Source organism: Poecilia mexicana, unplaced genomic scaffold (assembly GCF_051168715.1).
Source record: "Poecilia mexicana isolate PSO_F unplaced genomic scaffold, ASM5116871v1 scaffold_18, whole genome shotgun sequence".
Taxonomy (NCBI): domain Eukaryota; kingdom Metazoa; phylum Chordata; class Actinopteri; order Cyprinodontiformes; family Poeciliidae; genus Poecilia; species Poecilia mexicana.
Window position 1 is genome coordinate 14,084,393 of NW_028263387.1, and position 19,004 is coordinate 14,103,396.

Here is a 19,004-nt window from a genome sequence, read left to right on the forward strand (position 1 = left end):
CAGATCTATCAGGCAGTCTCAATCCAAAATTAAAGTCTGCGCAAGATTTAAACGGTTTTCTCATCATCAAATCCCTGTCTTCAGTGGTCAGAATGGTGAGACATACATCAGTTTTATTCATTTATTTCACCACAGATTAACGCATGCATTGTGACATGGTGTGAAACACTCACAATGATCCCTGTAAACATAAAAATACGCTGTGACACCCGTACTTAATGCTGCACAATGGATCCACTGGCATTGAAGGATGTTGTAAATGGGAGGATCAGGAGGGAAGAGATCACCAGGATGATGACGACGATGATGACTGCCTTATAAATTGATCGAGCTTATAAGGAAACGTGATTTTTCTGCTTCATCCAAGAAAAACACAATTCAACACAGCAAATTAAAGGAAGTAAGCAGCTCTACATGAAGTCTTACATGTGTAAGAAATTGCATGCGTGACAGTCGTCTAAATACACAAAGAACTGTAAGTCACAAATGTGTTTTCAACATTTTGAAAATGTTACATGCATAAATGTGAATATTTAGAAAAACTGAAATCACCTTTTGAAAACTACATCCATGCAAAGACATTCAGTTAAACTGGTCTAACTGCACCAAGTATGCCGAAGGAGCAGCGCCTGTCATCATCGCTGCTTATAGTCAAACAAGAGACACGCTTCAGATCAAACCCACTATGAGAAACGTCACGACTACGACCAACATCATAAGCAGTGAATCTGCTTCATTTGAGCTGGAGAATGTAGAGGGTGAAGGTGTGCTTGCTTTAGTTACTTATTTTTTGTGTGTGTTGTTTTATGGTTGGCTTGTTTCAAAGCCACGGCAGGACATTGTTTCTCTTCGTATACTGATTTAGGGTGCGTAGTTTCTCACTGATGACACAGGCTGGCGCAGATGGAGGATGGGGGTATTAGATCATAGGAGGAAAGTGGCTGCTTTAAAAGCAAAACTGAAAGAAGTGCAACGAAACATAGACACTGAGAGCATTAGTTTTTATTAAAAATAGACACACGTTACAATATAAGGTCTGGATTGAACATCCACATTGAGATTTTGAAATGTTATGTTGTGCAACTTTGTAATTAGACCTTTAAAATGGAATTTTGCTCTTTCCTAGTTGTAAAGATACACCAGACTTCATGTTGTTGATCCAGATGACAAAGAGCCTGGGTCCAATCCACTTTAAGAGGAAAAAAGAAAAAAAGATTGATGACCGAAGACTTTCTGGAAAAAGTTAAAGTGCTAACCACTTTGCCACGGGGCACAGCATTGACAGAAAATGTAAAAAATTAATAAAAAAAATGTGCTTGATGTCTTCAATAACAGATCAAAGGATAATACAGTGAAAAAAAGAAATCTGCTTCTAAAACACTTATGACAAATGATGAAGTGAGCCATTGCATGAAACTAAAAACAAGATGTGTTTACCTCCCAATAGGTTGTACATTATAAACAATTATCCACATGTTGGACAAACAAAATGACGATACTTTATACTTTACAACCTCAAATTTCACCTTCAGACTGCAGTTCCTGTTGCACTGTTACCTTTGCACATAGGAGTTTGTTGTTTTGTTTTACTTTGAAGATTTTGAAATGTTCCATTACCAGCTAATTCGGATTTTTACATTTTTTGCAAAATAGAACATGTTGTAATCTAAAAATGCAGTGTAAGAAACCAGATTTTTATACAGTATTATGTATATTAGGCAAATTAGACTACGATATCTTTTCACTTTAGCATGTTGGGTACCATCATCTGTGGCAGGCTGAATGTCACATGCAGTGTGTGCATTCGTGACAATTGAAATATTATTAGTACTAACACTCATGCTGTGATGATGGTATGTGTGCAGTGATTACATATAAGAAATTACATTTGGTAGCAAAATGAATACTGGTACATATTGGACGCTGTTGTAGCAGACAGAGAGACAAAAGGGAAATAAAGATTGGATTCTCCAAATAATAAACACATAGTTGGACTTGTCTACAAAATAAAATTTATTTTTTTATTTATTTATTTATTTATTTTTTTTTTGCTAACCTATTAACCACTGCAGGCCAGTCTGGAACAACTAAAGAGCTGGATGTGGCCTACATGTTGTAAAATGCCCACATCAAGTTTTATTGTGAGTACTCCTATTGGCTCTCCAGATTTAGGTTGGTCTTTTGAACTAAATTTAAAGTCCTGAACCGTCGCAACATCTCCACAGAACAAAAGAGATTATAAAAAACCATCCCAATAAAATTTTAACTCAAATATTATTTTACATCAACATATGATAAATGTTTTAACGAGTAATTTGTCTTCATCATTTTGTACCATTGGGAAACCTTGTTACGATTCCGTTTGTCGTTCCATCAGTCTCGTCTGTATCGTTTGATAAAAACGTGATGCGCTCCACGACTGGATAATGAAAGACTAAAGGCTCCACAATAACAACCCTCGGACTGTGTTTGTAAAACACAGTCCTGTTGCGAGAAACAGGCAAAGTTCTTGCATTGTATTCCAGTTGTGTTGTGTTTGCGTGCCTGAGGTTAGCTGATGATGTGTATAAATTGGAGTCTGTTGTCTCTGTGCTTCCATGCTGGGCTGCTGTGGATTTTACCGTAGCCTTCTCCATATTTGTAGTCCCGTTAACCTGAGGGGAAGCACTTGAACGAGCTTCTTCTGCTGTGGAATGGGATGAACTCTGCGCTGGGACTGAAGATGAAGTGCTTCTCGATGTGCTAACTGGGACCAGTGAGACACTTTGAGGTTGTTGTTGTGAATTGGAAGATCCTGAACTTTGCGATGCGGATGAGTGCTGATCTGTTGTCCATGCTGCTGCAGAAGCACAAGAAAAAAAAGACGTTAGTTTGATTTGCATCTGCTGGTATGACTGTAGATCATCCGTGGAAATGTTTGCGTCCTAACATACCTGTTGCCGTCTCTGGTGCCTCATGGGTAATTGTGTGTGCAGCTGTTTGTGTAGTTTCTTGAGCAGATGTAAATAAAGACGCTGTGTTGTGTGGTGTGGTGTTCACTGTAGTTCCCGTTGTTCGTCCCGCCTCTTGTTTCCCTGTAGTCTTCTCTCCAACTTGTGCTGGTGGCTGGTTTGATAATTCTTTGCTTTGTGTCGAAGCTGTGGGTGATACCTGTCCGGCTGTTGATGAGGTGTCATAATTGGCGTTTGTCGCTGCTTGTGCTGTGATTGTCAAAGTCGTCGACAAAACTGTTGTTGCTGAACTCACGGTTTGTTTTGTAGTTGTAGGTTGTTTTTCAGTAGTTGCTGCTGTTGTTGTAGTGTGTGGTTCAGTTGTTGCGGATGATGTTGCTGTATCCTGAGTGTTTGATTTACTTGTTGCAGGTGTTATGCATGTTTTCTTAGCTGACATTTGTGTTGAAGTTCTCAGTGTTGTCACATATTCTGTAGTTTGTCTTGTTGACGCAGACACCGACCCGCTGGCTTTGTTTCTGTTAGTGGTGGTTGATCCAGCAGTTTGTTTTGCAGTTGAGGTTTGTGTCGTTGATGCTTCTGAGGTTGTTGAATCGTCCGATGACATTTTCTGTTGATTTTCTGATCTAGTTGTTGAGAATGCTCTTGTTGTTTTCTGTGCTACAGTTTGTGATTCTGTTGCTCCATTTGATATACTTTGTAATGTTGATGTTTCTTCATCCTGTTTGGTAGTTGTTAATGAAACAGTGCTTACTGTGGATCTTGTTTCATATGGGGACGACTGTGTTGACTGAACGGGTTTGTTCATTGTGGAAGTTAAAGATGGAGGTGATGTTAGGGTGGAGGCTGTTGTCATGGACTCCACCATCTCTTTAGATGTTTTACTGATTGTTGCCTCTGGACTAGATTGTGTTTGTTTTGTAGTTGGATTAATTTCCACAGATTGAGTCGTTTCTGTACTCAGCCTTGTTGACACAGAAACTGATTTATTGTCAGCTGTTCCACTATTAGTTGTTGATGCAGGAGTTTGTTTTGCAGTTGTGGGTTGTTGTGTAGAAAATTTTGTTGATGCTGTTGTATTTTCTTGTGTTGTTGTCGATGATGCAGTTTTATCCTGACCCTCTGGTTTCATTGATTCAGTCAAAGTTTCTGTTGCGTTTAGAGGTGATGAAGAAAGCAAATCAGTTCCTGAAACAGTTGATGATTTTGTTGTTGATGACGCTTTAATAATATTTGCAGCGGGTTTTTGTGTGGTCACATCTGAAGTATTTTGTTCTGAGGTGTCTTTTAATTGTGTTGTTTCATTGCCTGGCTTGTTTGTTGTTGATTCTCTAATATCTGTTGTGGATGGTGTAGTAATAGATGGAGGTAAAGACGATCCTTTTACAGATGTTTCTTTTGTAGAAATTATAGAAGGAGGTGATATTGTAGTGAATGATGTTGTGGACTTTGCTGTCAGTGTAGATGTGTAATCCATGGTGGAGGCTTGATTCATTTCTGTTGATGGACTAGATTGTGTTGATGTTTCTTTTGGTGGTGTTGTTGCAGACTCTGCAGTTTGGGGTGTGAGCCGCGTTGCTGCCAGTCCATTGTCTGTTGTTCTTTTACTTGTTAGTAATCTTGCAGTTTGAGCTTGTGATTTGGTTGGTGCAGATGATGTTTCATCCTTAGCTTTCTTTGTTGCAGGTGTTATGCTTGTTTCTTTATCTGGTGTTTGAATTTTAGTTGTTTCTTTTGCTGTACTTTGACTTGAAAATGTCAATTTTGTATTTTCTGTGTCTTCTTGGGTAGTTGCTAACGCTGAGCTGGTTAGTCTTCTTGATTCAGATAGAGTTGATGCTGTCGTCTTTCCATTTGCTCCAGTAGAAGTTGCAGATGAAGGTGAAGTCGTTACTGAAGCTGTGGTCATGGACTCCACCATCTTTGTTGGAGTTTGGGTTTGGGCTGTGAGGGGATCAGACTGTGTTTTCATTGTAGTTTTACCATATTGATCAGACTTTGCTGTTTGGGTTGTGAGTCTGGTCGACACAGAGACTGATCTGTTATCTGGGTTTCCATTAGTTGTTGTAGTTTCAGCAGTTTGTTGTCTTGTCAGTGGAGCTGATGTTGCTGATGAATCTGAATTGTCTGCTGCAGGTGGTGAAGTTCTGTCCTGAGTGTTTGATTTCAATGTTGAACTTTGCAGAGACTCATTTACAGTTTGACTGGTTTCATTTTGATCAGCCACTGTTTGTTTTGCAACAGCGAGTGTTTCAGTTGTGTCTGACAAGTCTATTGTTGTAGGTATGTTGAGCATTTTTGATGCTGCAGGTTGTGTGCTGTGTGTTGAGAGTCTTGCTGACACAGAGACTGATCCGGATTCTGTGCTCGTTTGAGTTGTTACAGATCCAGTGGGTCGCTTTGCAGTTGTGGTCGATATTTGCTTGATGGTTGTTGGTGAAGTATAATCTGATTGTGGTGCAATGGGCACTGTTACCACAGTCTTAATAGTTTGTTTTCTGTCGATTGTGGAGAAAGAGACTGATCCACTGTTTGTGCTTTCTTGAATTCTTGTTGATCCAGTAATTAGAGGTCGTGGTGCTGTTGTGGGCTCATTCTGCGATTGTGTTGTTTTTTCTGTGTTTTGAGTTGTTTGCAATAACTTTGATTCACTGAATGTAGACACTGCAGTCTGTTTGAAAGCAGTTGATGATCCTGTGTCTGCAGCTGCACTCTGTATCTCAGTTGTTACATGTGGAGGGTTTTGTACTGAGGTGCTTTGTGTTGTGACAGATGATATTTTGTCTGATTCTTTTGATGTTGTTATTTCAGCTTTTGTTGCTGTTGTGGATCTTGTTGTGAGGGTTGGAGGTGAAGATGGTAACTGTACACCTGCTCCTGTTTTAGATGTAGCAGATGTAGGCGATGGTGTCATCAATCCTGTTGTCTTCACATCCACCACTGAAGTAGACGTCTGATTTGTGGTAGATGTCTGAGGTGCAGTTGTTGATGGACTTGACTGTGTTTGTGTTGAAGTTCTCAGTGTTGTCACATATTCTGTAGTTTGTCTTGTTGACGCAGACACCGACCCGCTGGCTTTGTTTCTGTTTGTGGTGGTTGATCCAGCAGTTTGTTTTGCAGTTGAGGTTTGTGTCGTTGATGCTTCTGAGGTTGTTGAATCGTCCGATGACATTTTCTGTTGATTTTCTGATCTAGTTGTTGAGAATGCTCTTGTTGTTTTCTGTGCTACAGTTTGTGATTCTGTTGCTCCATTTGATATACTTTGTAATGTTGATGTTTCTTCATCCTGTTTGGTAGTTGTTAATGAAACGGTGCTTACTGTGGATCTTGTTTCATATGGAGAGGACTGTGTTGACTGAACGGGTTTGTTCATTGTGGAAGTTAAAGATGGAGGTGATGTTAGGGTGGAGGCTGTTGTCATGGACTCCACCATCTCTTTAGATGTTTTACTGATTGTTGCCTCTGGACTAGATTGTGTTTGTTTTGTAGTTGGATTAATTTCCACAGATTGAGTCGTTTCTGTACTCAGCCTTGTTGACACAGAAACTGATTTATTGTCAGCTGTTCCACTATTAGTTGTTGATGCAGGAGTTTGTTTTGCAGTTGTGGGTTGTTGTGTAGAAAATTTTGTTGATGCTGTTGTATTTTCTTGTGTTGTTGTCGATGATGCAGTTTTATCCTGACCCTCTGGTTTCATTGATTCAGTCAAAGTTTCTGTTGCGTTTAGAGGTGATGAAGAAAGCAAATCAGTTCCTGAAACAGTTGATGATTTTGTTGTTGATGACGCTTTAATAATATTTGCAGCGGGTTTTTGTGTGGTCACATCTGAAGTATTTTGTTCTGAGGTGTCTTTTAATTGTGTTGTTTCATTGCCTGGCTTGTTTGTTGTTGATTCTCTAATATCTGTTGTGGATGGTGTAGTAATAGATGGAGGTAAAGACGATCCTTTTACAGATGTTTCTTTTGTAGAAATTATAGAAGGAGGTGATATTGTAGTGAATGATGTTGTGGACTTTGCTGTCAGTGTAGATGTGTAATCCATGGTGGAGGCTTGATTCATTTCTGTTGATGGACTAGATTGTGTTGATGTTTCTTTTGGTGGTGTTGTTGCAGACTCTGCAGTTTGGGGTGTGAGCCGCGTTGCTGCCAGTCCATTGTCTGTTGTTCTTTTACTTGTTAGTAATCTTGCAGTTTGAGCTTGTGATTTGGTTGGTGCAGATGATGTTTCATCCTTAGCTTTCTTTGTTGCAGGTGTTATGCTTGTTTCTTTATCTGGTGTTTGAATTTTAGTTGTTTCTTTTGCTGTACTTTGACTTGAAAATGTCAATTTTGTATTTTCTGTGTCTTCTTGGGTAGTTGCTAACGCTGAGCTGGTTAGTCTTCTTGATTCAGATGGAGTTGATGCTGTCGTCTTTCCATTTGCTCCAGTAGAAGTTGCAGATGAAGGTGAAGTCGTTACTGAAGCTGTGGTCATGGACTCCACCATCTTTGTTGGAGTTTGGGTTTGGGCTGTGAGGGGATCAGACTGTGTTTTCATTGTAGTTTTACCATATTGATCAGACTTTGCTGTTTGGGTTGTGAGTCTGGTCGACACAGAGACTGATCTGTTATCTGGGTTTCCATTAGTTGTTGTAGTTTCAGCAGTTTGTTGTCTTGTCAGTGGAGCTGATGTTGCTGATGAATCTGAATTGTCTGCTGCAGGTGGTGAAGTTCTGTCCTGAGTGTTTGATTTCAATGTTGAACTTTGCAGAGACTCATTTACAGTTTGACTGGTTTCATTTTGATCAGCCACTGTTTGTTTTGCAACAGCGAGTGTTTCAGTTGTGTCTGACAAGTCTATTGTTGTAGGTATGTTGAGCATTTTTGATGCTGCAGGTTGTGTGCTGTGTGTTGAGAGTCTTGCTGACACAGAGACTGATCCGGATTCTGTGCTCGTTTGAGTTGTTACAGATCCAGTGGGTCGCTTTGCAGTTGTGGTCGATATTTGCTTGATGGTTGTTGGTGAAGTATAATCTGATTGTGGTGCAATGGGCACTGTTACCACAGTCTTAATAGTTTGTTTTCTGTCGATTGTGGAGAAAGAGACTGATCCACTGTTTGTGCTTTCTTGAATTCTTGTTGATCCAGTAATTAGAGGTCGTGGTGCTGTTGTGGGCTCATTCTGCGATTGTGTTGTTTTTTCTGTGTTTTGAGTTGTTTGCAATAACTTTGATTCACTGAATGTAGACACTGCAGTCTGTTTGAAAGCAGTTGATGATCCTGTGTCTGCAGCTGCACTCTGTATCTCAGTTGTTACATGTGGAGGGTTTTGTACTGAGGTGCTTTGTGTTGTGACAGATGATATTTTGTCTGATTCTTTTGATGTTGTTATTTCAGCTTTTGTTGCTGTTGTGGATCTTGTTGTGAGGGTTGGAGGTGAAGATGGTAACTGTACACCTGCTCCTGTTTTAGATGTAGCAGATGTAGGCGATGGTGTCATCAATCCTGTTGTCTTCACATCCACCACTGAAGTAGACGTCTGATTTGTGGTAGATGTCTGAGGTGCAGTTGTTGATGGACTTGACTGTGTTTGTGTAGAAGTTCTCAGTGTTGTCACATATTCTGTAGTTTGTCTTGTTGACGCAGACACCGACCCGCTGGCTTTGTTTCTGTTTGTGGTGGTTGATCCAGCAGTTTGTTTTGCAGTTGAGGTTTGTGTCGTTGATGCTTCTGAGGTTGTTGAATCGTCCGATGACATTTTCTGTTGATTTTCTGATCTAGTTGTTGAGAATGCTCTTGTTGTTTTCTGTGCTACAGTTTGTGATTCTGTTGCTCCATTTGATATACTTTGTAATGTTGATGTTTTTTCATCCTGTTTGGTAGTTGTTAATGAAACGGTGCTTACTGTGGATCTTGTTTCATATGGGGAGGACTGTGTTGACTGAACGGGTTTGTTCATTGTGGAAGTTAAAGATGGAGGTGATGTTAGGGTGGAGGCTGTTGTCATGGACTCCACCATCTCTTTAGATGTTTTACTGATTGTTGCCTCTGGACTAGATTGTGTTTGTTTTGTAGTTGGATTAATTTCCACAGATTGAGTCGTTTCTGTACTCAGCCTTGTTGACACAGAAACTGATTTATTGTCAGCTGTTCCACTATTAGCTGTTGATGCAGGAGTTTGTTTTGCAGTTGTGGGTTGTTGTGTAGAAAATTTTGTTGATGCTGTTGTATTTTCTTTTGTTGTTGTCGATGATGCAGTTGTATCCTGACCCTCTGGTTTCATTGATTCAGTCAAAGTTTCTGTTGCGTTTAGAGGTGATGAAGAAAGCAAATCAGTTCCTGAAACAGTTGATGATTTTGTTGTTGATGACGCTCTAATATTATTTGCAGCGGGTTTTTGTGTGGTCACATCTGAAGTATTTTGTTCTGAGTTGTTTTTTAATTGTGTTGTTTCATTGCCTGGCTTGTTTGTTGTTGATTGTACAATATCAGTTGTGGATGGTGTAGTAATAGATGGAGGTAAAGACGATCCTTTTACAGACGTTTCTTTTGTAGAAATTATAGAAGGAGGTGATATTGTACTGAATGATGTTGTGGACTTTGCTGTCAGTGTAGATGTGTAATCCATGGTGGAGGTTTGATTCATTTCTGTTGGTGGACCAGATTGTGTTGATGTTTCTTTTGGCGGTGTTGTTGCAGACTCTGCAGCTTGGGGTGTGAGTCTGGTTGACACTGATGTCGTTGAATTTTCAGATTTGGTTGTTGAAGATTCAGTATCATCCTGAGAGTCAAATTCTGTTGTTACTGTAGCTGCAGATTGTGATGCTGTTGTTGCCTCTCTGTCTTGATTGGTTGTTGATGCTGGCAGGTTTGTTGATGTGTTAGTGGCTTGGGTTTTGGCAGTAGATGAGCTAGATTTTGTTTGTGCTTTAATTCGGTCCTCTGTCACAGATCCTGCAGTTTGTGATGGGACTCTGGTTGAAATAAAAGGTGATTTGTTGTCCGTTGTTCCTCTAATTATTGTTGATCCAGTAGTTTGTGTTGAAGTTGTAGGCAATCGATCTGAAAATGATGGTGAAGCTTTTGAAGTCTCTGAATCCTGAGCATTTGATTGTGCTCTTAAACTTGTAACATGAGGCAAACTTTGTGGAGGTGAAAACACAGCCGGTGTTGATTTTGTTTGAACATCCACTGACCTATTGGGTGTTGGGCCTTTAGCTGGTTCTGAAGCAGTGGATGATTCTTTGATTGCAGGTGTTTTGGTTGTTTCTGCAGCTACAGTTTTATTCTCTGTTGTTCTATTTAACATTATTTGCTTTGAGGTGTTTTGTAATTGTTTTGTGAAAGAATGTGTTCCTTCCTGATCGTCTGATGTCTGCACTACAGTGTGCGTTGTTTCTTTGGTGACCACTGCAGATGGAGAAGACATTGATAACTTTATTGCTGTTGTCATGGATGAAGATGGTGATGCTGTGGATCCCACCATCTTTAGAGATGTAGGATTTGTGGTAGATGTGTGAGTTTTTGCTGTTGCAGAACTAGATTGTGATTGTGTTGCTAATTGATTAGTTTCACTAGCCGTTTGTAATCTTGTTCTGGTTGACATCAAAAATGATGCACTATCTGTGTTTCCTTGAATTGTTGTAGATTCAGCAGTTTGTTCTACAGTTAAGGTTTGTGTCGTTGATGCTTCAGATGCTGATGAAACTTCAGATTTTCTTGTTGAAACAGTGCTTACTGTGGATCTTGTTTCATATGGAGAGGACTGTGTTTGTGTTGAAGTTCTCAGTGTTGTCACATATTCTGTAGTTTGTCTTGTTGACGCAGACACCGACCCGCTGGCTTTGTTTCTGTTTGTGGTGGTTGATCCAGCAGTTTGTTTTGCAGTTGAGGTTTGTGTCGTTGATGCTTCTGAGGTTGTTGAATCGTCCGATGACATTTTCTGTTGATTTTCTGATCTAGTTGTTGAGAATGCTCTTGTTGTTTTCTGTGCTACAGTTTGTGATTCTGTTGCTCCATTTGATATACTTTGTAATGTTGATGTTTCTTCATCCTGTTTGGTAGTTGTTAATGAAACAGTGCTTACTGTGGATCTTGTTTCATATGGGGAGGACTGTGTTGACTGAACGGGTTTGTTCATTGTGGAAGTTAAAGATGGAGGTGATGTTTGGGTGGAGGCTGTTGTCATGGACTCCACCATCTCTTTAGTTGTTTTACTGATTGTTGCCTCTGGACTAGATTGTGTTTGTTTTGTAGTTGGATCAATATCAGTTGTGGATGGTGTTGTAATAGATGGAGGTAAAGACAATCCTTTTACAGATGTTTCTTTTGTAGAAATTATAGAAGGAGGTGATATTGTACTGAATGATGTTGTGGACTTTGCTGTCAGTGTAGATGTGTAATCCATGGTGGAGGCTTGATTCATTTCTGTTGGTGGACTAGATTGGGTTGATGTTTCTTTTGGCGGTGTTGTTGCAGACTCTGCAGTTTGGGGTGTGAGCCACGTTGCTGCCAGTCCATTGTCTGTTGTTCCTTTACTTGTTAGTAATCTTGCAGTTTGTTTTGAAGTTTGGGGAAGTGGTGTCGTCAGTGATTCAGAGGTTGTTGAAGTCTCCAATCCTTGGGTGTTGGATTGTCCCGTTGGGCTTGTAATATGTGGCGAACCTTTTGGAGGTGAAACCATAGCCGACAATGTTTCTTGTGCTTGAAAATCCATCGACACACTGTGTGTTGATTTGAAAGTTATTTCGGAAGCAATGGATTTGGTTGACTGAGTTGTTTCACTTGCTTCTGCAGCTGCAATTTGTGTTTCAGTTGTTAAATTTAAAGTAATTTTTCCTGAGGTGTTTTTAAAATGTGTCGTGAAAGATGTTACATCATTCTTCGTTGATGTTTGTAATTCACTGCGTGAAGCTGCTGCTGCTGCTGCTTGTGTTACAGGTGGATGGGAAGATGTCGACTTTATGGTTGACCCTGTTGCAGACATTTCCAATAAGGGTGGCAGAGGTGTTGTTGTGTCCTCCATCATTTGTGCCTGTGTATAATGCGCAGTAGATGTGTCAGTTTTCACAGTATGTACAGCAGCTTGTTCTGTAGACTCCATTTGCGTCTCCGTTGTAGACGTTGTGTCTGGTTGTGTGGTTCCTGTAGAGCATTGTGTTGAGGCTGAGTCAGTCTTTAAAGAGTCAGTGCTTTGATTCTGTATTGAAGTTGGCTCTGTTGTGCCTGAAACTACAGCGACGTTTGTTGTAGCTTTAGAGTCAGTCTTCGGACTTGCCTCAGATGATGTTTTTTGCCCCGATTGCGTATTTCTTGTCACCACTGTGTTTATTGTTGGTGAAGGTGTACTACCCTCTGTTGCATCAGACTCTTTTGTCTCTGTGTGCGACTGGGCAGGCATTTTGGTTGTTTTCATGTTGGTTTGTCTGTTTTCAGGCATGTCTGATAAAGCGATTGAAAGCCCGTTTGTCTGTGATTCAGAGGATCCTTGTGTGGGTGTGCGTACTGACATTGTCTCACTTTGGGATAGTGGTGAAGAAATGCTGGTGGGTGTGTTGCCACTTTCGATATCTGAAGTCAGCAGAGCATTCGGTGGTGTCGTACCAGAGATGCTTTCAGCCTCAGCTGGTGCGGGAGCCTCACGTGAAAATGATGATTTACCCTCAGAAAATGTAGATGCCGGCTGACTTGTTTCTGAATAGGATGATTGAGTGGTTTTGCAACATTCTTGGGCATATGTCTCGGGTGTAGAAGACACGATGCTTTCTTCATCAGTTACGTTGTTACTGATGATTTTCCTTGATGGCGCTGTCGTTTTTTCAACAAAAAATTGTGTTGTGTTTCCGACAGTGCTATTTGTTGGTGTACGAATACTTAATTGTGTAGGTTCGGTTGGTTGACTCACTGTGTGAGTTATGCAGATAGCTGTGCAAGATGGAAAGAATACATATGAGAGTAGTCAGGAGAGATTAACATTTATCTAATATTAAGCAATATGAGGTTGATATGTGAAAGACGGGACAAAGCTCCCTGTTCGTATAAATGCAAAAGTCTGTGATGAAAAAAAACCAACATGATGTGAGTAATGTTACATTTCATTCTTACAGAATAAAGTAAAAGTTCATAGATAGACATACAATGACACCAAACCTTGTATAATTAATGTTTGATTAATGTCTGCTCTTCCATCACACATATCCTATATTCCTGGCTACTGAAAGTTATATCTTAATTGGATCTAGACTAAGTTCTCTTCCAGAGCGCTCCTCAGTCAGACTTCAGGAGGCTTTCTGAATTAGCCTGGTAAAAACCAACCCCTCATCCTACATCTGGGCTCTTGGATATTGAGTAACAATTAATTCCTGGTGGCACGGACTAGTTTACAACTTGTCCGTCACGCATGTGATGTGATAGCTTGACACTATGAAGCTTGCTGGAAATTGGCTGCATTGTAAACAACCTTCCCCCACTGTAAAGAGAGAAGTGCCGCACATTAACAGTCGGATGTTCTTGTAATATTTGAAAGCGTAGCTAACAGTTTCCTTCACTTCCTTTCCTGCCATTGCTAAAACTGCAGGCGGACTACAATACAAAACCAGCGCAGAAAATCAGCGTTGTCATTCACAAATTCTGCTTCTGAAAATCTACTAGGGGAATCCAAGTCAATGGGAGAAAGCCCACTGAGCTGTGAAGCAAAATTATAAAGAGAATGGCCAGGCTATTCCTGAATGGTCCATCAGTCGTGTTCAGATGTCAATCAAACTACAACAAAACGTCTTCTCAAAAGGCAAACTTTGAATGACCTTCAGAAAACCTGCAGAATGGAAATGAGGAGTAATATAAAAGATAACTACAAATGTTGGGCTACTTTAAAGCCAGAGGCGTCCGGCTCTTTTCCTGAACGGTTACTCACAGGAAAAGATATTATTTATTTTTCGTGTAATCAGTTTTCCAAATCTTTGGTGTAGCATCTAAACCTGTGCCAAAGGTTAACGTGCAAGATTACTCACCTGCCAACAATTTCACAAGGAATCCACCTTTCATGGTGGCAGCTTGATGGTTATCTTTGATTTTTGTCTGTAAAAGACAAAGAGGAACAAATTCAAACATTTTTTTTCTATGAGAGACAAACTCTCCCTCCTTTAATACGGTTTGCTTGCTGACTTTACACCCCTTTTTGTCTGGTTTGTGACGAAGAAAATTCAATAGCATTTTTAAGTTATTCGTCACTCCAAGCCTGTCATGTCCTTTATTAAAAAAATCTATCAGATTCTACATTTAATTTTGTCACATATTACCTAAATCCTTTCATTTTGGTTTTTTAGGTTGACTTTGAGTATCTAAAAGCAAAAGTTATCCAGTGGTGTTTTGTTTTTAATGACCACAGTGTCCAATGTGCCTGTGCGCTTACCAAGTAACTGAAACCTTGGTCAGTTTGTGCAATAACCAAAACTGAATCTCGCGCCTTACTGGCAACAGCGCTTTCAGGAAGTCATGGTATTTACCGTTGAGCTAAAGTTTACCAGTGCCGTTCGCAGTAATTAAAGTAACTAAAGTATTGTACCTGAACACAATGGCTGTTAAGCTTTAACAACAGTCAGACATAATTACACATCTGTAAGCTACACTGTCTGTTCTGTGGAGCAATGACTGCTGCTTTGTTGGAGGCTTTGTGTGGAAAGGTGCCTGCCGATGTTGGAGCTGCTTCTGAAGGGTTTGGCTCTATTGTGACGCTCACGACAGAAACTTCCACAGGTTACGTTGGGTGAACCCGACTGTAATTAAAGTTACAATCCACTGATTCAACTTGCACTCCCGAAGAGTCAACAGTTTTCAAAAAGGATTACCGACTTATTGTCCGCACCGGATTTGTCTATTCAAGCACACAAACAAAATGTAGAGGTCAGATTTAGAGTCGCTGATGTTATTAGAGTGTGGGAGGGAACCAGAGTCCCTGTCTAAAAGAAAAAAACTAAATAAAACAATGAGCACCAGAAGAATAAACTGTAAGTCTGCACAGCCAAATGGTACAAATGGTATGCTATTGTGCAGCTTAGCAGTCACACGTTTCTCTCTTTTGTTTTCCTAAGAACTTCCTTGAGCAAACCTTGGTTCTGTTTTGGGATTTTCGCAGAATTATCTTCATAGCTCATTTATTTCCTTCATTGTTATATAATGACATATTGAAAACATGCAGCATTTTTCTTCCTGTTCTGCATTTCAAAGTTCCTCATTCTGATATCACAAATAGCAAAGGGGTATTATAGTTTATTAGATCAAGTATTAATCAGAGTGAAACTCATTTTTCCTAAGCACATATGAATACCAGAAAAGTTATTGCAGATTCTTTAGCATTGATCACTTTTGATGACATTGAATAGGTGCAAATTCTAAAGCAGATTTGAGAAAGATTTGTCACAGAAATTCATTTTTACAAAACAGTTTATATGTTATTATTTATAAGAACGTTTGGACTCTTTATCTTAACCTTGTGTGTCATAAATAAACACACTTGTGCCATCAAAACAAGCTGCAATCTGGCCAAAGGCAGTCAAAGCCAGAAGTAAAGCTCATAATTATAAGGCATGAAATGATTCACCTTCATCTGGTTAGGAGTTCCAGAAGCTTATTTATAGAGCACTCAAACTAATAGGGTTGTTAAACTCTCATTAGTCACTGACACAGCATTCCTTCCTTTCAATTTCCAAAGCGATTAAGATGCAAGTTCCTTTCTTTCGTGTTTTCAGGTGTTTTAGCTTGTGGGGCTGCTTGGGGAGAAGAGTCAGAACTGCAATCAAGGTGTTTCAACCCAAACACACTTCCTGTTCAGTGATGGCTCTTCTTGTTCCCTTCACTTCTATCTCAGCCCACCTGTCTTCACCGTCTATAATGACTGTCCTCAAAACAAAATGTTTCATTTTCCCATAAAATGTAAACGAACCACTCAGTCCTGGATTGACCATCTGGGTGTAGATGCTGTTTCCTCTCGCAGCGCGTAGCTCTGAATGTTTCTTTTTCTGGTGAACTACGTATCCGACACCAGTAACCTCGAGTTAAGGTGCCTCATCATTTGACTGGATTAGTCTTTGACTAAAACTGAATCCTGTTTTACCCCTCAGCCCTCATTCTCGATGCTCAACAAAACTTTTTTTTTTTTTTTTTTTTTTTAGGACGGGCCAAACCAGTTGTTTCTGTGCAGTAGCAGGAGGCCTCAGGTGTGCAGCTTCCTGCACCTCAAAAACCGAGGTTCTTCAGATGCATGCTTGAAAACTAACGGCGAGAAGACAGGTCTGCAAATCACTCACAAGTGTAAGCATCGTCTCAGCCGCTGTATTTCAAAGGGACACGATGTGTAAGTGCTTTGATTGCATTCGGTGTCGCTGTAGCTGCCGGAGAGTTTCTCTTTCGAACATGTGTACTTTCACAAGAATAGAGTCATGGAAAGCGCTGGAATATTTCTGGTGAAAAATAACTATAAAAGTATCTGATTTTTTGAAATGCTGTACTTGCTGTCAGGATAGTAATGACTGGATTGCATAGATTACAAAGAAGTCTGCACTTTCAGGAAAACGACGTAGGCAATTCTGGTTAAAACGGGTCTATATATTTCTAGACATCAAAATGACTTAGATGTGCATTTTTCTTTTATCTAGAATATCCTTAATCGTCTGCTTCTTCACCTTGTACATGAACTCAGCTGAGTTTCATATCCTGGTTGACTGAAGATCTACACTAAAGCGCCTGAACACATATTATAAGGAAAGTTTAGGAAAATTTAACTGTGCATGTTAAACTGCAGCTCCAATTTGTCAAAATGCAACCCTGCAGCCCAGGTTGTGTGCGATATACCCTTTGATGAACTGGTATCCTCCAGTGTGGTGGAACAGTGAAAGGTGAGATGTCCTTATAAAGCTGTGTATTGACATCTAAACGTGGTTGAAAAAATCTAACTATAAGTTGACCGTTGACATTGAAGTTGAGGCGGAGCCGATGAGGCCGTATTTATGAGCTGAGCAAACGTGAAGACATTTTTTTTTTATCAAAAATGCATCCCTGCAGTTCACAGGGAAGGTTTCTGGTTTCATTGCTTACTTGCATCAAGAACGGTGATATGGGTCTTTAGATGTTATCACACCACGTTCAAAATAGCAATGAACTTCCAACCATTGTAGAAAAAGAAAGCATTTAGAAAAGCAACATCCTCCTTTTCTATATGAAAGGACGAACCGCAGGGATGCGAGAGGAATTTTGGCTGTGCAGTTGAGTGTGGAGGTCACAGTTTGGGATGTTTATCAGGTTTGGTGATCTGAGAACTCACTCACACCTAAAGATGCCTTTTTAGCCTCCAGGGATTTCCTGATCACTGCTACAAAGTTACTAGAAACCTCTTTTTCTTTTTTTAGAAACTCTGAAGAAAAGTACAAGTTGTTCATAGCAACTTCCGTTTGAGCAATCGGCAGGAAACAAATCGCAGCAACAGCAGCCTGCAATGGTAATTCCTAGAAGTTTCTACAAAATGTCAATTCTTCATCTTCTCCACCCATGTCCACCTACATACAATGTTTTTATAATGTGTCCTCTCCTGCAGGATTGATGAAGCTATCGCATGTGAGCCTCTGAATAATAATTTCCTGCGAGTTTCAACACGTACAAATTTCAGAGCAGGCTCAATCTGACAGACAAGAAAATCGAGAAGCGGGTTGCGCAAACCCAAAGTTTATCGTGAGACTTGAAATGTACGAATTACACGAGGTTAGACTCACCTTTGTATCAGTCTGATACAATATCTTGACAAAATCTCCAGTTCACTGATTGGTTTGAACAAAACTAAAAGAAAAACAACAACGGAGTTAAGCTCATTTTGCGGAAACCTGTTCTTCCTGCCTTAACAGCTCCAGCGGCTGCGCCTCGCTGCATAAAGTCAAATATGTAAATTGAAAAACTTTGACTTCTGTATGTAAAAGCAGATTTAAATACAGACAAGGACAGAGAAAACGTGTTTTATGCTGTCACGTTGAGTGCTGGATTTTAAAATTAATTCGAAAAAGAGAGATGGAGCCCTGCCAAACAAGCTGAAAATACTGAGAACCGGTTTGTCACTTTGCTGCCAAAAAAAACATATCGAGCCTTGAATGGTACTTATTTTTATACCTCAAATGGTGGTGAAGAATTCAAAATATTCCATAAAATAATAAATATCCTATGCTGTCTCTGTGGGAAACTTAGTCACTTTTTTGAGCAGCTTTTAAATGTCCTTAAATCTAACAGCAAGTGCACAAAACACAGTACAGAAAAGTTTGTAAAAAAAAAAAAAAGATAAATAAATATCTGTGTATACCCCACAAATCCTTACAAATACAAAACATGAAATTGGGTTTGCTTTCTATTCACCATATTTGCCTCTGCTGGCTGATGATGCTACTGCTCATCTCTGCCACTACAGAACACGTCTTTCTCTGCCTCCCTAAATCTCTGGTGTCGATATTGTGAAAATTTTGCTAAATGATTCTATGTTCAGCTAATCAATGTCTGAAATAAAAATCTGCAATCTCCAGCCGTTTATTTCCTCACAATACTGATTTGTGCCGAAACTTTAAGCCAGCATTATTCTTCATGTCAAGAAATCCCGAACACTAATTACACTGTCACTGTGACAAGTTTTGCAATTAGTCATCTGCAGGATTATTTTCTATTTCCTGGACCCGTGTTTAGATGTTACAGGTAGATAAGTAATAGAGCAACATCATATTTCCTGTTCGTCCACAATCCGCCCAGCACTGGCCAGTTATTGTGCCTGGTAACCATGGGAACACACAGCACAACACTGGCTGCAGCCTCTTTCCGCCCTGATATTACTCAACATCAAGGGCATTGCTAATGCGATAAGATGGTTGATAGCAAAATTCATCCCATACCTGAATGTCTTTTGCTAGGCTTTTATGTTTGCAGCCATAAACGATTAGTTTCCATCGACATTTTTTTCTATTTTATTTTTAGCCGTTCATCAGTTTGGTCTTTTTGTTGAAGCCGAACTTCACAGAAATAACTCTGCGCCCGCATTCAGTCAACAGAAAC

The 19,004-nt window shown here is 39.9% G+C and overlaps 1 protein-coding gene and 1 long non-coding RNA gene across 5 annotated transcripts; one reads left to right on the plus strand and one right to left on the minus strand.

Moving 5' to 3' along the window:
• Positions 1-982: 982 nt before the first annotated feature.
• Positions 983-14,023, minus strand: LOC106909463 (uncharacterized). Of its 3 annotated transcripts, none has more exons than XM_088015409.1 (3): positions 13,940-14,023; positions 2,934-12,854; positions 983-2,836 (listed from the first exon to the last, which is right to left on the minus strand). In XM_088015409.1, the coding sequence occupies exons 1-3, from the start codon at positions 13,971-13,973 to the stop codon at positions 2,325-2,327; spliced, it is 10,467 nt and encodes a 3,488-aa protein (XP_087871535.1). In that variant the 5' UTR covers positions 13,974-14,023; the 3' UTR covers positions 983-2,324. The 3 variants fall into 3 exon arrangements, with proteins under 3 accessions (XP_087871535.1, XP_087871534.1, XP_014831313.2); XM_088015408.1 differs by having other exon boundaries at positions 983-2,839; positions 13,940-14,022; XM_014975827.2 differs by lacking the exon at positions 13,940-14,023 and having other exon boundaries at positions 983-2,839; positions 2,934-13,001.
• A 1,669-nt stretch (positions 14,024-15,692) lies between these two features.
• On the plus strand, positions 15,693-18,000 carry LOC106909464 (uncharacterized). 2 transcript variants are annotated; one of them, XR_015766044.1, is made up of 3 exons: positions 15,693-16,238; positions 17,333-17,421; positions 17,518-18,000. It is a non-coding gene; the product is annotated as an uncharacterized LOC106909464 (long non-coding RNA). The 2 variants fall into 2 exon arrangements; XR_015766043.1 differs by having other exon boundaries at positions 17,333-18,000.
• The last annotated feature ends 1,004 nt before the right edge of the window (positions 18,001-19,004 follow it).